General features: G+C 43.3%; 1 protein-coding gene and 1 non-coding gene across 2 annotated transcripts in view; both read right to left on the bottom strand.

Annotated features, from left to right (window-relative positions):
- Positions 1 to 19,675, bottom strand: part of DHTKD1 (dehydrogenase E1 and transketolase domain containing 1) — a 72,769-nt gene that overhangs the window by 27,350 nt on the left and 25,744 nt on the right. Inside the window, exons 4-12 of the mRNA XM_056573321.1 lie at positions 16,187 to 16,381; positions 13,399 to 13,668; positions 11,991 to 12,162; positions 11,023 to 11,221; positions 10,417 to 10,729; positions 10,208 to 10,292; positions 9,970 to 10,109; positions 3,239 to 3,389; positions 429 to 535 (exon numbers count right to left, since the gene is read on the bottom strand). Coding sequence (XP_056429296.1) covers positions 429 to 535; positions 3,239 to 3,389; positions 9,970 to 10,109; positions 10,208 to 10,292; positions 10,417 to 10,729; positions 11,023 to 11,221; positions 11,991 to 12,162; positions 13,399 to 13,668; positions 16,187 to 16,381 — 1,632 coding nt within the window. The remainder of the gene's footprint in view (positions 1 to 428; positions 536 to 3,238; positions 3,390 to 9,969; positions 10,110 to 10,207; positions 10,293 to 10,416; positions 10,730 to 11,022; positions 11,222 to 11,990; positions 12,163 to 13,398; positions 13,669 to 16,186; positions 16,382 to 19,675) is intronic.
- LOC130267979 (U2 spliceosomal RNA) lies at positions 6,270 to 6,460 on the bottom strand. The gene has a single exon (XR_008843357.1). It is a non-coding gene; the product is annotated as a U2 spliceosomal RNA (small nuclear RNA).

Genomic DNA, 19,675 nt, shown 5'->3' with positions numbered 1-19,675 from the left:
TTTTGTTTGGGGAACATTTGGGCAGGGATTTTTGACCACTACAGTTGTCCTTTAAGGTGAAAAAGGGCTCAGTCCTTAAGGGGTTAAAGGAGTACTCCAGTGAAATATTTTTTTTTTTTTTTTTTTATAGTTCCATTGTGTCCTGGCTGCAAAAAGGAAAACAACAAACTTTAACTCACTTTCCGCAACTCCCCCGGTGTGCCTATATCACTCTTCTGTCTTCTGGGACTTGTCTTCTGGGACTTGTCTTCTTCCGCACCCTGGAGACTGACTCATTAAAGTTTTTTATTTTACTTTTTGCAGCCAGGGCACAATGAAACAATAAAAAATTCCACTTAGTACTCCTTTTACTTGATTTAAAAAAAAAAAAAAAAATTGCTGTAGTTACATTGTGCAATTATTTAAACCGTTGATAGATTTGGGATTACCTGTAAAAAGCGTTCAATGCGACAGGAAGAATGTTCTGGACCAGCACCATCATAACCATGTGGAAGTAGAATCACAAGGCCACTCTGTAAAAGCCACTTTGCCTCACCTATTTTACCAAAAAAAAAAAAAAATAAATTAAATGTAAGCAATGTAGTAAGGCATTTAAAGTCACTGAGGGGGAATTTATCAAAACCTGTGCAGAGGAAAAAATGTACCAGTTGCCCATAGCAACCAGATAGCTTGTTTCATTTTTTAGAAATTTAAGAATCTCATTGGTTGCTATGGGCCACTGTTCCATTTATCCTTCGCACAGGTTTTGATAAATCTCCCCCATATTGTCACTTTGGTACCTTTCAATAAAATTCTAAAATACTAAATAGGAGTTGGACGTTGAAGAATTTTTCCTTAGTTCTGGAAGTATAAAAATACAAATGGCAAGGTAAAACAGCTTTCCCAAAGAGGAAGTATATAAGATCTTTCCACATGTGTTTAGGCTTATGTCATTTGAAAAATGGGAAAAGGGGCAATTCTAACTTTTATCAGACTTTTTTAGAGGACTATTATTTGACTATTACTTTCTAATATGGCTATTAGCCATACTTCACACATCTCTATATCAGCTGAGCTGTCTGGCTTGTAGCTGTGACACAAATAATAAACTGGAAGTATCTAAAATAATTCTTTATTGATATGCGTTAAAAGCCACCACTAATAAAGAGAAAGTGTATCCCAAAACAGAGAGCAAAAGTAACTACCGGATTTATCGGCGTATAACACACATTTTTTAAGCAAAATTTTTAGCTTAAAGTCTATCTGCGTATTATACACAGATAAACTCCTTCTGGCCCCGCAAAAGCCACTGCGGTTCAATGATTTAAAGTGGCCGTTTCTGCAGGGCCAGAATCCCGCCACCACCCGATTCCCTCCCTGTCTTTCATATTTACCTGTCCTGGGGCACGCTCCTGCAGGCTCAGGCGGCGTCCTGTGCTGTCGCTGTGCGCTGACGAGTGACGTCCTCAACGCGACGTCACTGGTCATTGTGCAGCTGCACAGCAACAGTGCATGACACCACCAGAGCCTGCAGGAGCGCGCCCCAGGACAGGTAAATATGAAAGCCGGGGATGGGGAGGGAATCGGGCAGCGGGACTCTGGCCCCGCAGAAACAGCTGCAGTTACATGATTTAAATCATTGAACAGCAGCGGCTTTTGCGGTGCCAGAGTTTTTCCGGGTATACACACACCCTCATTTAAAACTTTTTTACCCAAATTTCCTTGGAAAAATTAGGGTGCGTGTTATAGGCCGGTGCGTGGTATACCCGATAAATACGTCATTTACATGAATGTACAACATATAGGCTCATAATCTGGCCCAAATCGTTAGCATAGATAATGTGACCATAAGGCTAACTAATTCATAGGGTCTGAAAGCCATACGTAACACCAAAGATTCAGGTAATCACAAATAAATCCTAAAATGGCACATGCCTCTAATAATCATGCTTGAACCAAAACATTAAATGAAATTTTCCCCCAGATACTTAGCGATAACAGGGGTCCACATGTGCTAGAAATACCATTCCAACTTAATGTTCCATATATTTATTTATTGGGAATAATAAATTGCAAGAGGAATATTGCTTCCCCTGAGATAGCCAAAATCTCTTTTTTCAGCTACGTTTATACGTTTCAGCTTTAGCTATGTTCATACATTACAGATGGGCCACCTTGCTTCCAAATTCCTCTCTTTCTTGGCAATCTCTGCTTTAGGTAAGAAATGGATTAGTGTAAGCAATCCCATAAGACAGTCTTTAAATATTCTGCCAGAGGATCAGGTTATTGTTAAAGGGAGGAATGATCCTGAAAATATACTTGCAATTTATCAGGTATTTTATCATGCGAACCAAAATGGCTTAACCAGAAAGGGTTTCCAACTATGTAAAGTAAAGGGGGCTGGTACTGTGAGTAGCAGTATTAAGGAGGAGTGGTCTGACACCCTTGTAGAGGAATATGTCTCTGTGGAATCCTAAAACAATAGAAAAAGGTTGCCCATTACATAATCTATGCGGGTGCCAGAAAGTTAAACAGATTTGTAAATCACTTCTATTAAAAAAAAATCTTAATCCTTCCAGTACTTTTTAGAGGCTGTATACTAAAGAGAAATCCAAAAAGAAATGCATTTCCTGTGATGTCCTGACCACAGTGCTCTCTGCTGACCTCTGCTGTCCCTTTTAGGAACTGTCCAGAGAAGCATATGTTTGCTATGGGGATTTTTTCCTTCTCTGGACAGTTCCTAAAATGGACAGCAGAGGTCAACAGAGAGCACTGTGGTCAGGACATCACAGGAAATGCATTTCTTTTTTGGATTTCTCTTTAGTATACAGCCTCTAAAAAGTACTGGAAGGATTAAGATTTTTTTAATATAAGTGATTTACAAATCTGTTTAACTTTCTTGCACCAGTTGATTTAAAAAAAAAAGTTTCCACCCCTTTAATGAAAAAATAGCCAGTGCTCACATCAGACACCTAAAGGATGGGATTTTCAATGATTCCATAATTTACCACTAAGAGTGTTTGGTACAGCTGCCTTTGCAGAATCCCATTACATACAACTGCACTAAATTGTACTTTATATTGCCTCCAAGGAGACAATGGAGCACAGGCTGTAGGCAATCCATGCTGCTAGTTAGAATCAGAATTGACAACATAAGCCATTTAGGAGAAAAAAAAATGTTGTTGTGAATACTCCTGGACTATAATCATTTCTCCATATAATAGGAGGTACACTTGAAAGACATTTAATAGCATCCTACCTCCAGAAATGAAGGTGTCAAACATTATCTGTGCTCCATTGAAGAAATCTCCAAACTGTGCCTCCCAAATTGGCAGCAACTTAGGACTTTCTATACTCATGCCGTATTCGAATCCAAGAACAGCTTCTTCTGATAAAGCACTATTGCTTACCTGTGGTGAAAATAAAAAAAATAAGAAAAGCAAACACATAACTACAGTGAAAAGTACTGCTCCATTTCTTTGCATAGACGTCTATGTATGGATTTCTCGGCCAGCCTGAGAGTAGAGCGCCATGCCGCATGCTTCCCCGGATAATAAACACCAAAGTAAGGACCAGCTACAAAAGGTTAATACAAACACATGAACATACTTTATTAAATAATCAAAAACAAAGATTTGATAAAAACAAGAAAAAGAAAGGAGAGGAAATGAGGCAGTTTGGATACATACAGTGGGGCAAAAAGGAGATTTTTTTTGTGCTTATCGCAAAATCTCTTTCTCGTAGCCTTCATTGGGGGACACCTTACTGATGGGTATATGTTCTTGCCACTAGGAAGCGCTGACACTAGGAAGAAAAAAAAAAGTCAGCTCCTCCCTAGCAGGATATACCCGCCCACCAAGGAGAAGTCAACCAAGACAGAAGTCTGATGGCAACAGGACAAAATACTGAGTGGACGTAGTCCCCCAGGAACCCTACGACGACATACAGAGATATGAAGAGATCGGAATCCTGGAAACAGGTGCTGGGCAAAGAAACCAAGACGTGTAAGAAACACACGTACACAGTAACCAACATCGTTGAGAGGAACACCCCAATGGGGTGAAACCATGGACCAGGTAGGTGCTAATTGAGCCATCCTAAATGTGTCGAAGGCAATAGAGCAGACGCCTGAGCCACCTTGCACAGGAAACCAGGAAAATACCTCGAGGCAGTGGGGGCCTGAACTGAAAATGTCGCCCCAACAGGCCCCCTACCAGAACAGAGGAGCTCAACCGTCGCAGGACTGCACAACAAGACCACAGGAAGGCCCGAGGCACACCACATTGAGCAGAAGGGAGGGAGCAGAAGAGGAGGGGACTCTACATGTGCAGGGGACCTAGCATACGTAGGGACACTGACATGGTTACCTCATGATAGTAGAGGGGAACCAAACTGCAGACACGAAGGAAACCGCAGACATTCCAAAGTCCGGAAGAATGGAAAACACAGCACCCAATGGTGTGTCACCACCATGCCCCTAGCAGACCAACGCGGCACTCCTAGAAAAGGGGAACAGAGAGTGCAGCTGTAGCCATGAAAAGCCATGGAACCTGCAGGAGATGCCCACATCCCAACTCCCAATGGTGCTACACCCCTGGACTGCTGTCACAGATGCAAGAGATGAGGGATGCATGTGGGGCAGGAAAAATGCAGACCCAGAAGAGGTCCCATGAACCCATAGGCCCACTTTGTTGAACTTCACATGGAAGGAGTCACCGGACTGCGGCCATGGCAGGAATGGGGAAGGTGACCTGGTGAATTCGAAATCCATGCAGACACAGTCTGGCTACCTGGCATGGAGACCATGGCCACACCGGGTCCCGCATCCAGAACCACACACTAAAAGTGGGCTACCAGCCTTGAGCAGTCAGCTCGGCAGGCATGTGGAGAAGGACCTGATAACTTAGGAAACCCCACAAATCAGCATGTGGCGCATTGCAGAGTGCTCATGGAGCGACATGGGGAGACCCACTTGGAACTCCACCTGAGCAATGGGTTACCAGAACTTCCACCACACAGTGTGAAGTGTATGGTATTTGACCAGATGTAGCAGGAAACTACGGAGACAACCGTCCGGCTGACAGGTGGAGGATTCATGAGTACACAGGAACACTTCTTCGAAACCTCCAACAGACAGTAGGGCACAGGAATGCGGCCAAAACTTATGGACGACCCGGTGTGTAGGAGACCATGCAGACGAAGACTGGCTGACTGTCAGCAGACCCTTGCCTGCAGGAACCCTCTGACAGTTGCACGTGGCAGCCCAGAGATGGGAGACCGACAGCGGAGGAAACTGTGTAGACAACGGTCTGGTGTATTAAGTGCCCCTTCAGGCGCTGATGATAAGGGGACACAATCAGATAGCAATAACTGGGCCCCCTGATGCATGTGGAAAGGCAGTGAAGCCTAGAAGCCATGAACAGAATCCCCATCACCCTGGGAGATTAAGGGGAGGCTTAGGAGCAGTGGATTGTATCCCCTTCCTCCAGCATAGGGTCCACAGGACACGCCAGGTCACTCTGACACTGTAAACTAGCAGTGAGGTACCGGAACTGCAGCCGTAGACCCTTCAGCCGTTGGAGAAGTGACCGGCAGCAGAGAAAACAGACACTGTCTGGCTTACTGCTATGGGTCCATGTAGACAACGGTGCACTCCAGCGGTCACCTCGCACTAGTAGTGGGGTACCGGAACTACAGCTGTAGATACTTCAGCAATTGGAAAAGCGACAGGCGGCAGAGAAAAACCATGCAGACCACTGTCTGGCTTACTGGTATGGGTCCATGTAGACAACAGTGCACACCAGCTGTCGCCTCGCACTGATAGTGGGGTACCGAAATCCAGTCGCGGATGCGGCAGTTGTGAGATAAATGACAGGTGACACTCTGTGGCCTATGAGAGCAGGTGTAATCCATGGCCACGCAGGGACACTTCCATGGAGACCTCGCACTGGACGTGGGGATCCGGGCAGAAGCCGCAGATGAGGGAGCCTGTGGAGGAGGGAACATGTCAAGAACACCTGCGGACATGGCAAACATGTCATGACAACCGGTGGTAGAGGAGAAACAGTCCTGACTGTAACCCCAGTATCCTTCCAAGGAATCATGAAATCCCCGGCACGACCCGCCACAGTGAGTCATGAATGTGTGAGAAACCTGGTGAAAGCAGGAATGCCAGAGGCATATCTCAACTGAATCAATGCAGTGTGTACGATAAGGACCCATACAGGGTGAACGAGACAGCAAGGCGCCCCCCCCCCAGAAAAAAAAGCCCGGCAGATTATCAGTATTTTTGTGTGTGTACTGTACCCGAAGATACCACCACAGCGGGTCAATGTATGGGGCAACGGAAGCAAGCTTCCACATCGGCCCATGTACTGAGAAATCCATTTAATATATGGTCCCCGGATAGGGGAAGTATCAGATATAAAACTGATAAGAACCTACACGGCACTTGATCTTAGCCAATAGGCCGAAAAGCGATAGATAGCACAGGTTACGGCTACAATTGTGTGTCCCCAGAGACCACAAGGGTGCATGGAAAAGAAGAAGGCCCAATCAAATTATAGGCCACAATAGGGCGCCAACATCCCCTAAATAGCCTTAAAGACCAGCAGAAGAGATTCACAGTTTTTTTTTTTTTTTGTGTGCTTTCCACCTCCTGGGGGAAGGGTTGTGAGGAGGGAAGGAAGGTGGAGCTATGCTCACTCCCCCACCTCCAAAAGAATGACCAGCCGGGGTGGGGAATAGAATTCCACTTTACTACTGTAAGGGTGGATGGTGATATGTACTGAGTCCCCGTCAGCAACATGCCCGCCGGCACCTGTGTGGGGAAGGACAGTGGAGCAATGTCTTCCCCTCACCAGAAAAGGCTGCGAGAGAGACGGGTCCCGCTCTGAAGGAGAAAGGACGGGGGCGGAGCAAAGTTCTGAGTCCCTCCGTCCATCCTGTGGGAGAGCAGCGATGCCCTGCTGGGAAGGGTCCCGCCGGCTAGAAGACTACAGCCCCGAACCAGGGAGTCAGAGGACAGATACAGCCACTGACATCCCTGGTAGAACTTAAGACTCCTGCAGCGCCAAGACTGGAGAGCTCGCTGCGGGGAGGAGAGGGGCGGAGCTAATCTCCGTAAGGAGAGGCACAGGTCCTCCCCTGTCGGCGCTCCGAGACAGCGCGGCCAGAGTAGGGAGAGAGTCTCCCACCGTTGACCTTCAGTTTCCTGCTCTGAACTCGGGAAGAAGGGGTGTGGAGCTACCTGCCACCATTATGGCTCCCGTCGGCCAGCGCTGTGCTGGAGGAGTTGAGAGCCGTGACTGTGGCGCAATAAGCACAGGGAGCTGCCGCAAAAGCCTGCTGCGGCCGGCATCCCGAAGTGAAAGTAAAAAACACCGGCCGCGTGATCGCAGCGCAGCAGAAAGGGAGAGGGAGGACTGCCCCGGCACTGAAGAAAAAATTAGAGCTCCCTACTTCCAAGATAAAATAAAAAGGAGAGAAGTCCCTGTCCCAAAGAGAGACCCCAGAAATTAAGGGCTCCATAGGGATAGCGGTGGTAGGAGAGTGGGGAATATACTTACCTCATACCCGCCATACTCACCTAAAGATGTCTTCAGCCAGACTTTTAGGCACCTACATCACGTCATGCTGCGACAGACAGGATAAGCAGGGAAAATAGGGGATCCTGGACCCAAGGTGCGACCCCAGACGCTGACCGTTGGCGGGAAGGGGTTAACGGTGCATTTTGAATTCTATGCCCGTGCCCCTTAGCCGAATATGGGGGGAATAGGTATAGCCATGCTCCTGAACCCCCACCTGAAAAAAAGAAAACAAAAGGAAGTAAAGAACCAAACTAAACAGCCCTTACTAGAAAATAAGAAAAAAAAGACCAGGTCTGGGGAGCTCCCAGACCTGTGTCTTGCCTCCTGCTGACACTAGCTAAGACTGATTACCTCACTTCCAGTGGGCGGGTATATCCTGCCAGGGAGGAGCCGACTTTTTTTTCTTCCTAGTGTCAGCACCTCATAGTGGCAAGAGCATATACCCATCAGTAAGGTTTCCCCCAATGAAGTGCGAGAAAGCATTTAGTCAGCCACCAATTGTGCAAGTTCGCCCACTTAAAAAGATGAGAGGCCTGTAATTTTCATCATAGGTATACCTCAACTATGAGAGACATGATGAGGGGGGAAAAATTCCCATTGTATGATTTGTAAAGAATTTATTTGCAAATTATAGTGGGAAATAAGTATTTGGTCACCTACAAACAAGCAAGATTTCTGTCTCTCACAGACCTGTAACAACTTCTTTAAGAGTCTCCTCTGTCCTCCACTCATTACTTGTATTAATGGCACCTGTTTGAACTTGTTATCAGTATAAATGACACCTGTCCACAACAGTCACACTCCAAACTCCACTATGGCCAAGACCAAAGAGCTCTCGAAGGACACCAGAAACAAAATTGTAGACCTGTACCAGGCTGGGAAGACTGAATCTGCAATAGGCAAGCAGCTTGATGTGAAACAAATCAACTGTGGGAGCAATTAATAGAAAATGGAAGACATCCAAGGCCACTGATAATCTCCCTCAATCTGGGGCTCCACCTAAGATCTCACCCCGTGGTGTCAAAATGATCACAAGAACGGTAAGCAAAAATCCCAGAACCACACGGGGGGACCTAGTGAATGACCTGCAGAGAGCTGGGACCAAAGTAACAAAAGGCTACCATCAGTAACACACTACACCACCAGGGACTCAAATCATGCAGTGCCAGATGTGTCCCCCTGCTTAAGTCAGTAAATGTCTGGGCCCTTCTAAAGTTTGATCGAGAGCATTTGGATGATCCAGAAGAGTATTGGAAGAATGTCATATGGTCAAATGAAACCAAAAGTAGAACTTTTGGTAAAACCTCAACTCGTCATGTTTGGAGGAAAAAGAATGCTGAGTTCCATCCAAAGAACACCATACCTACTGTGAAGCATGGGGGTGGAAACATATGCTTTGGGGCTGTTTTTCTGCTAAGGGACCAGGACGACTGATCCGTGTAAAAGGAAAGAATGAATGGGACATGTATCGTGAGATTTTGAGTGAAAACCTCCTTACATCAGCAAGGGCATTGAAGATGTAACGTGGCTGGGTCTTTCAGTATGACAACGATGCACACTGCCCAGGCAACGAAGGAGTGGCTTTGTAAGAAGCATTTCAAGGTCCTGGAGTGGCCTAGCCAGTCTCCAGATCTCAACCCCATAGAAAACCTTTGGAGGGAGTTAAAAGTCCGTGTTACCCAGCAACAGCCCCAAAACATCACTGCTCTAGGGAAGATCTGAACGGAGGAATGGGCCAAAATACCAGCAACAGTGTGTGAAAACCTTGTGAAGACAGATAACGTTTGACCTCTGTCATTGCCAACAAAGGGTATATAACAAAGTATTGAAATAAACTTTTGTTATTGACCAAATATTTATTTTCACCATAATTTTTAAATTAATTCTTTGAAAATCAGACAATGTGATTTTTTTCTTTTCTCATTATGTCTCTCATAGTTGAAGTATACTTATGATGAAAATTACAGGCCTCATCTTTTTAAGAGGGAGAACTTGCACAATTGGTGACTGACTAAACACTTTTTTGTTCTACTGTATGCAGAAGATGCTGGTGGTAGCAATGACAGGTGATAATCTGTGTACTATTTAAGTCACAGAAATATGAAATAATAGTAACAGCGTGTCAAACTGGGCAAAAACTGATGAAGGACACAACACAAATGCTGCAATGATATAAGGGTATCTGACATAGAATAAGGCATCACAGAAGACAAAGTCATAGACATGGACGCCAGAGGCATCAATACATCTGCCATACACCCTGTCAGAGACCAACCAACAGACACCCCAACACAGGCCTTGAGCACTCGCTTCCCCTGTGTGGCTATTACTAAAGCCATGATACCAATTAGTATATACTATACAACACAGGATTACTTTATTAGTGATTAAGGAAACATACCTCCAAAAAGCTTTTCTGGTCAGATGTTATATAATTTAGAGGAATACAAGTGTCATTAGTCTCTTGACAAACCACCATGGCATGTCTTTGACTAAATGTCCCACGTCCTACATCTTGTCCACTTATTCGAACATTAAACCCTTAAAAAAAAAGGAAGCAATTCACAAACATTATCATTAGTAATTTTGAAAAAAATTGTTTTCTTTAAGTATTAAATTAAGAAAGGACAGTGACTCACCTTGACAAAGCAAGGAGCCAAAAGCCAATGCTTCAGCTGTAGCCCAATCTAACTTTGTTCCTTCCTGTAGCTTCTGTATTCTAGACTGAACATATGAACATTCAATCATACTTTCACACAATTTTAACAATTAAGACCACCATATTCACCTTATCTGCAAACCTGATAAGAAGATTAAATCACAGAACTATAAAAACTTGGGACCCAACCTGTGCATGCATCTTTAGAAGATGGCTGTGCATTTGAATCTCTTCTGGAACCTCTACAGATTTGGCTCCGATAAATTTGAGCAAGTCAGCAGGAACTCCAGTGTCCCATGTTGTTATCCGAGCACCTGGTTCAACCATCTCACTCCAGTTAGCCTGAAGGTTGGTAGGTGGCGGAGTGTATAAAGTCATATTTGCAAGATGATCATTAAATTTGGTGTAATAAGAAGATTTGATATTTTCAACTTCTTCTGTAGTCAAGAGTCCATCAGATACTAAATTCTCAGCATATACATCTGGGATGCTTTTTCGAGACCTGTACACAAATGATTAACATCTGTAATATTACTTATATAAAAATTCAACACGCACAACACTTAAAGAAAAAAATCTTGCCTTTAGTTCCTACAATTTTACTTCTTTAGATAAACTCAAATACACCATAGTGTCTGTTCTTACAATGTCAGCGTATAACATTTCCATACAGTTCATGGAGCCTTTGTAACCTAGAAGTCGCTGTATTTTTATTTTTTTAAAGGTCAAGTGACAAACCCTTACTCATTTGTTTGTCTAGTTTAGTTTGGTAAATACTATAAAATGTGAACTTACCGAATTATTTTATACATTCCAGGATTAGTAAAGAAGGGCTCATCCAGCTCATTATGGCCCCACTGCCGATAGCACAATAAATCCACAATCACATCCTTTCTAAAAAGTCTTTGATATTCAACTGCTAGTCGTGTAGCCCGTACAACTTCTTCTGGACAGTCTCCATTGACATGAACTACGGCACAACCAACTATTTTACCTAAATTACAGAAAATAAGGAAACAGTAACTAGGCGTGTATAGAATATACAAAAACTATATTTAAAAAAAAATTTTTTTTTTTGCTTAAATTATGCTATTTGTAACCTCAATGCAAAAAGCATATTTTCTTCCTGTGTTTCTAATGTATATCAATTTCCTGGTTTTATATACACACTGGGGGAGATCAAAATCTGTGTGGAGGAAAAAAGTTAACCAGTTGACCAGTTGCCCATATCTTCTTTCGTTTTTTAAAAAGGCTTCTGAAAAATCAAAGAACAATCTGATTGGTTAATATGGGCAACTGGTCAAGTTTTCCTCAGCACAGGTTTTGCTTAATCTCCCCACTGTGTTGAAACTGCTTTGTTGCAAGATACGGAAAACATGACCAAATATTACAGTAACAAGTGGAATTCTTAATTGATTTCCCAGAGGCTTCCATCCTCTTGGTTATTTGGAGACAGAAAGATAGACAGAGAGAGCATGCCTAAGCTCCCACATGTGATGATAAAACTTTAGCCTATGTGTCACACACACCAAACATTATCAGATTCCATAGGAAATAAATGGCCTTACTATTACATTCAATCAGCTTAAAGGGATTATAATAAGGAAGATCTGTAAAGTACATTCAAGAATTAAACATTTTAATTTAGAAGGGTTTACACTAATAATATAAAACCTTACAGTTTAAAGCAAAGGAATAGTAACAAAGTCCCTCATGATTGAAGTCAGACATTTTCAGGCTATTTTTAAGGGTTGGACACTTACCGACATCACTGCTATACAATGATGATCTACCACGATCAGATGGAGTAGTGTATCCTAGCTGATTATTGACTATTAAGTGAATGCTTCCTCCAATTCTGTAATGAGGTAGGTTTGAAATTGTAAATGTTTCAGGAACAATGCCTTGACCAGAAAAGGAAGCATCACCATGAACCTAAAAAAAGACAATATCAAATAAACTGTACAGTATCCCAAAAGAAACAATTACCTTACGTTAGTAATTATTCTTCTTAATATCCTGTGACGATAGAAACATGCTACCTTACTGCTAACAAAAAAACAAACAAACAAACATTGTCATGACCAGCGACAACATTCGGCTGCGGCTACTGGTTCATTGGTCAGTCGAAATGCAGTACGCAATAGGGATCGACCGTTTATCGGTTTGGCTGATATTATCGGCCGATATTCACCATTTTGGAAGTTATCAGTAATTACCTTGCCGATAATGCCCCGCCTCCCCGGCCAGAGACCGCCGCTGCCCCATTGCCTCCCCCATTCATGGTTTTATAATTACCTGTTCCGGGGTCCGCGCTACTTCTGGCTCCTGCAGGGTCCTGCACTAATGCTGTGCACTGCGTAGTGACGTCCTCAATGCGACGTCACCGTCAGTGCGCACAGTGACAGCTCAGAACACCGCCGGAGCCAGAAGTAGCGCGGACCCCGGGAACAGGTAATTATAAAACCGGGGATGGGTGAGACAATGGGGCAGCTGCGGTGGTTGGACTCCGGACCGGCAGGGGGAGAGAAGTGGGCAGCGGCGGTCTCTGGTCAGAGGATAGGCAGGGGGGGGGGGGGGGTAGGGGCGGTTGGACTCAGGAGACACCACTGCATATCTGCCTCCTCCTTACCCGCCCTGCTGTGAGTTGTAGTTCTGCACCAGCTGCAGAGCCACAGGTTGCAGATCACTGCTTAAGAGTGCAGCTGACCCAAAACTAGTACAACTTGAAGCATTCCCCGACAGCCAATGGCTCTGCAGGTAGCCCGAACCAAAACTACAACTTCCAGCATGTTGCACTATATAGAAATATAGTTTAAGTTATTGCGCAACATGTTGGGAGTCATAGGTTTGGTTTGGGTCAGCTGCAGAGCCCAAGGCTGCGTCAGGGCATGTTAGTTAGTAACTTACTGTAACTCCCAGCATGCCCTGACACAGCCTATGGCTCTGCAGCTGACGCAAAACTAGTACTATATTTAAAAAGAAAAAGAAAAATTCAGTCAAGCACATGACCCCCATACAATTGCTAATGGTGGCTACAGTAGTTGACTAGGCAAATGTACAGATTGGCACTTGTTTTAATTTTATGATACAAAATCATGTTCTCAGGTAATAGGCATTACATTGCATAGTTATCATTTCTACATACTAATTTTAAGTTCAAGTATTTACCTGAAGACATATGACTTTGTCACCAGGTTGGGCAGAGTTATCTGAAGAGTAGTCTCCATCCGACAAAGATTGTTGCCTAGCACGGGTTTTGCCAACAGCGACAGGATTAATTGCTTCCAAATGCGAAGGATTCGGTAACATTGTGACATGTAGAGTCTTATCTGATCCAAAATCCAAATCGACTGAGGAAGTCAAATGGGAAAGAACATCACCTATCGCTGGGGAGTTTTCAGGGAACTCGCTTAAGCCACGCATTTTACGAAACATGAGCTATAAATAAAATGTTACAAAATGCTTAGCAAAGTGTAATATGGATTGAAATAACATACTTATCAAAACTGATGCAAAAGGTTAAATAGAAGAGTGACCCATAGCAGACAACCATTTTGGATTCACTTTTCCATGTTTGCCTTTGATCAGCTTAAATACTTTTCATCCATTATTCTTAAAGGAGTACTGCAGCCCAATACAACTTATCCCCTATCCGCAGGATAGGGGATAAGTGTCTGATTGCAGGGGTCCGAATACTGGGACCCCCCACGATCTCATGTACGGGCCCGGCTCTGTCGCGGCTCTCCCCATGCAGGAGGCATGTTGGCCACAGCATGATGCTGCATCTGACACGCCCCCTTTATGTATCTCTATGGGAGAGACGGAGATTCAGCCCTTGTGCATCCCGCCTCTCCCATAGAGCTGAATAGAGGGGGAGTATCTGTCGACCTCTTAGTGAGGTTGACAACACAAGCATAAACCGCGCAGAGTCCCCGTACAGATAGGGGATAAAGTGGTCTATGGCCGCAGTACTCCTTTAATTTTTATTTTTAATCAGTAAGCAATAGTTTTTTGTAAAAACAATGAAAACAGAAGTTGTGGCAAAGGAATGTAAACACAGTGCAGATATGCAGCAGAATCTAGTGTTACAGTGGCAGCATAGTGGAATCTAGTTTGTAGAACTCTAGTAAAGAATCTGCATGTAAATTAACCTGTGGTGCAATTTTTTTAAATCTGCAACAGAAACATTGCGGAACTTCCCCATTGAGAGCAGTGAAGTTAAAATCCACAATTAATCCACAACAGTTGCAGATCCACAGCAAACTATGTTGTTTTTTGCATTGTCTTGTCCAACAGATGCCTTTAAGGGGATATCCAAAGTCTGGATAAAGAATAAGTGATCCCAGAGGGCACTGTATACGGCTGTCTCTGGTGCTCCGATAGAGAATGCATGTTGAGCCCGCTTTGTGCATAAGGAGATTCAGGAGCAGTTGTGGAGATTGCTGGAGTCCCAGAGGTTGGACACCAACCTCCTCCCCCCCACATCTGTTGTCTATCGGCTTCCATGTAAAAAAAATAAAATAAATATGTTTTACATATACCTTTTCATGCATGGTGCAAGATTGTTTTCAACTGGTATCTTGCCAAATTGTTTAAAGGAATGCAATTTCAGAAGAGTTAAGGGTGGAGACATCAGTACTTTATACATTTAATCTCCTAGAAAGGGATAATACTATAATGTAACATATGAATCCTCCTGTTTACCCAGCATATTACAATGTTTCTATATGACTAGGCAAGTCTGGATGTAGCAGTTTTACATAAATCTGTTTTCTAGTTTCCGGGCATCACAGTTTATATTTTTTATTGCAACTGAACTTGTTATATTATCTCAGCACCCATAAAATATTTATATTCTAAAAAAAAGTTCTTTTGATTGTTTAGCAACTATGTGAACAAGGTCCAGGAGGAATAAAACATCACTTTATTCCTATTACTAGAAAATGTTTTCCCGTTATTGTGATGCATTTAATATATACAATTTTGTGCCATGATATAAGATTTAGGGCTATTAGCTTGGCCAATATAACTGCAGAAATTTTACATGTTACCATTTGGCAATACCCACAGAACTATACTTCAGGGAAAATAACCCTATAGCCTAGGTTTATGACTTACAAGGGGAGTAATGTTTGTCCAGGTATCAGATGAACGTGTTAGACCTGTCTCACTTTCTTACAATTTAGAAGTGACAAACATCACTAAATCTTGACCCCCAATCACAGAAGGCAGGATGTGTTGCCATTTTAAAAAAACAAACTTTGATACATACCTTTATTCATATGTGTGTCACATATTCTATAGGTAGCCATTATTGTGCTTAGTTATGACAGTTAAAGGAGTAGTCCAGTAGTGAACAAGTGGTGAACAACTTATCCCCTATCCTAAGGATAGGGGATAAGTTGCAGATCGCGGGGGTCCAACCGCTGGGGCCCCCTGCGATCTCCTGTACGGGGCCCCGACAGCCCGCGCGAAGGGGGCGTGTTGACCCCCGCATGAAGCGGCGGCCGACACGCCCCCTCAATACAACTCTATGGCAGAGCCAGAGTGCTGCCTTCGGCAATCTCCGGCTCTGCCATAGCGATGTATTGAGGGGGCGTGTCAGCCGCCGCTTCGTGCGGGGGTCGACACCCGCTCTCTGGCCGGAGAGCCTGGCCCCCGTACAGAGAGATCGCAGGGGGCCCCAGCGGTCGGACCCCCTGCGATCTCAAACTTATCCCCTATCCTTAGGATAGGGGATAAGTTTTTCACCACTGGACTACCCCTTTAAGGCCAATTACTGCTAAACACATTAGAAAATTTCTCACTTTCCCTTATGAGTAATGTAGACACGAGGATGGAGGATTTCTTCATATTAACCAAAAAAAAAAAAAATATATATATATATATATATATATATATATATATATATATATATATAGAACTGAATTTAAATAAAGTTCATTTTAACTATTACCTCTGGTGGAAACTGAAGAAGTCCAGTGAGAAGGTTAAGTCGCCCTCTGTGTGGCATTCCTATAATCACATCTGTGACACCACTAAAAGAACACATTTTAAACATCTCATGGAAGAAGCCCATCATGCTTTCTGCTCCTTCGCCTCCATATCGTTTCACAGTTGAAAATTTGGTAGCCAAAAAATGATCAAATTCCTGCATACAAAAAAAAATTATAATATTTTTTATAAAAAATTATATGCAAATACTCCACCCTTGGGAAAAGACAGTGGGGAGGAAAGCATTATGGCATGTAACCCACAAATATGGATTATACACTATACATCACAAATAACAATACTATGTGATAGGTCTTACAAAATCAGATCCCAATGGGCCAACTGCAGATACCAGAGATAGTTGCATTAGAACACCAATACTATGGCCACTTCCTACACACATGCCAGTTTTGCAGAACAGCATATACATTAGAGGGGTGCGAGTACGTCGGGGAAGGTGAAGCCAGTGTTAGAGCAGATTCACATTAAGCTGTGTTTGGAGCTTATATTTAATGGTCTTCACTCTCTATAGTGGAGATTGGGTTTTTGAGAGTATCAATTGACCATTATAGCATTAAATAACTCTTCATACAGTCATGGCCGTAAATGTTGCACGCACCCCTGAAATTTTTCTAGAAAATGTAGCATTTCTCACCCAAAAAAAAAAAAGGATTGCAGTAACACATGTTTTGCTATACACATGTTTATTCCCTTTGTGATTATTGGAACTAAACCAAAAAAGGGAGGAAAAAAAGCAAATTGGACATAATGTCTCACCAAACTCCAAAAATGGTCTGGACAAAATTATTGGCACCCTTTCATAATTGTTGAAAAAGAAAATAGTTTCAAGTATGTGATGCTCCTTTAAAGTCACCTGGGGCAAGTAACAGGTGTGGGCAATATACAAATCACACCTGAAAGCATATTTAAAAAAGAGAAGTTCACTTAGTCTTTGCATTGTGTGGTTGTGTGTGCCACACTAAGCACGGACAACAGAAAGATGAGAAGAGAACTGTCTGTGGACTTGAGAACCAAAATTGTGGAAACATATCAACGATCTCAAGGTTACAAGAGATCTAAATTTGCCTTCGTCCACAGTGCACAACATTATCAAGAAGTTTGCAACCCATGGCACTGTAGCTAATCTCCCTGGGCATGGACTGAAGAGAAAAAGTGATGAAAGGTGTCAACGCAGGATAGTCTGGATGGTGGATAAGCAGCCCCAAACAAGTTTCAAAGATATTCAAGCTGTCCTGCAGGCTCAGGGAGCATCAGTGTCAGCACTAACTATCCACATAGTTCGACATTTAAATTAAATATGGTGGAGGCTAAATGATGATTTGGGGTTGTTTTGCTTCCTCCGGCACTGGGTGCCTTGAATGTGTGCAAGGCATCATGAAATCTGAGGATTACCAACAGATTTTGGGTCGCACTGTACATCCCAGTGTCAGAAAGCTGGGTTTGCATCCGAGATTTTGGGTCTTCCAGCAGGACAATGACCGCAAACATACGTCAAAAAGCACCCAGCACTGGACAGTTCGGAAGTGGCCAGCAATGAGTACAGATCGAAATCCCATTGAACACCTGTGGAGAGATCTTAAAATTGTTGTTGGGAAAAGGCACCCTTCCCTTGATGTTACAGGAAGCGACTGATTTCAGTTATTTTTTCCAAAGGGTGTGCAACCAAATATTAAGTTAAGGGTGCCAATAATTTTGTCCAGCCCATTTTTGGAGTTTGGTGTGACATTATGTCCAATTTGCTGTTTTTTCCCCTCCCTTTTTTGGTTTTGTTCCAATACAAACAAAGGGAATAAACATGTGTATAGCAAAACATGTGTTACTGCAATCCTTTTCTGTGAGAAATACTTCATTTTCTAGAAAAATTTCAGGGGTGCCAACATTTACGGGCATGACTGTATATGTACCAGCATATTTTTGTGTTATATTTAGCCCCATGTACTGTTTTTATGGCAATTACCTTATAAAAAGTCACTGTCGTATAATATTATTAAGGCTATACACAGTCTTTGTTTATACTGGTATCTAATTATGTAAGACCTCTAACAGAGTAAATTAGACAACCCTTTTAAAAAAGGTTCATACATGGTCTACCTACATAATAAAAGCACAGACAAAACCCACACATTCAATTCAAAAAGTTTCCCTTCAAGGGGTTTTCCAACTAAGCAAAGTTAGTAGCAAAGTTGTTAAAATCAGGTGTGTGCCACATACATATATGGAAAGGTGTACAAATGTAGGTAATTTTACTAATAAAAAAAAATGCACTTAATTGTAGTGTGCCTCTCCTCCATGGATCTGATCACTTCCTTATTTCCTCTCTGAACTTTGACCCTTTGAGTACACACTTTCCCACAATCCACCTTGCTTGCATATACAGTAAAGACTAACATGCAATATGTAGATTGACAGAGCATGACTGTTTTACTGGATGCCCTAAAACAGTCATAAGCAAGGGAAAAGGCAAAATAAGAAAAGCACATTTGGTATATATATTTCTCAAATAGTAAATTTTCAGAAATGCTTGTAAATTGGAAATACAACGCTCAGAAAAATAAAGGGAACAAATGTAACTCCAAGTAATCACAGTTCTGTGAAATCACACTGTCCACTCAGGAAGCAAGACTGATTGACAACCAATTTCACATGCAGTTGTGCAAATGGAACAGACAACAGGTGGAAATTATAGGCAATTAGCAAGACACCCCCAATAAACGAGTGGTTCTGCAGGTGGTGACCACAGACCACTTCTCAGTTCCTATGCTTCCTGGCTGATGCTTTGGTCACTTTTGAATGCTGGCGGTGCTTTCACTCTAGTGGTAGCATGACACACAGTCTAAAACCCACAAAAGTGGCTCAGGTAGTAGAGCAGCTCATCCAGGATGGCACATCAATGCAAGCTGTGGCAAGAAGGTTTGCTGTGTCTGTCAGCGTAGTGTCCAGAGCATAGAGGCGCTACCAGGAGACAGGCCAGTACATCAGGAGATATGGAGGAGTCCGTAGGAGGGCAACAACCCAGCAGCAGGACCGCTACCCCCGCCTTTGTTCAAGGAGGAGAAGGAGGAGCACTGCCAGAGACTTACAAAATGACCTCCAGCAGGCCACAAATGTGCATGTGTCCACTCAAACGGTTAGAAACAGACTCCATCAGGCTGGTATGAGAGCCCGACGTCCACACAGGTGGGAGTTGTGCTTACAGCCCAACACCGTGCAGGACGTTTGGCAAATTTGCCACCGACGCCCTGCGCTCTTCACAGATGAAAGCAGATTTACACTGAGCACATGCGACAGACGTGACGGAGTCTGGAGACTCTGTGGAGAAAGTTCTGCTGCCTGCAACATCCTCCAGCATGACCGTTTTGGCAGTGGGTCAGTAATGGTGTGGGATGGAATTTCTTTGGGGGGGGGGGGGTCGCACAGCCTTCCACGTGCT

This window comes from Hyla sarda, chromosome 4, assembly GCF_029499605.1.
Source record: "Hyla sarda isolate aHylSar1 chromosome 4, aHylSar1.hap1, whole genome shotgun sequence".
Classification (NCBI taxonomy): Eukaryota; Metazoa; Chordata; class Amphibia; order Anura; family Hylidae; genus Hyla; species Hyla sarda.
Note: the sequence above shows the minus strand (reverse complement) of the source record. Positions and strands in the feature narration are given on the sequence as shown.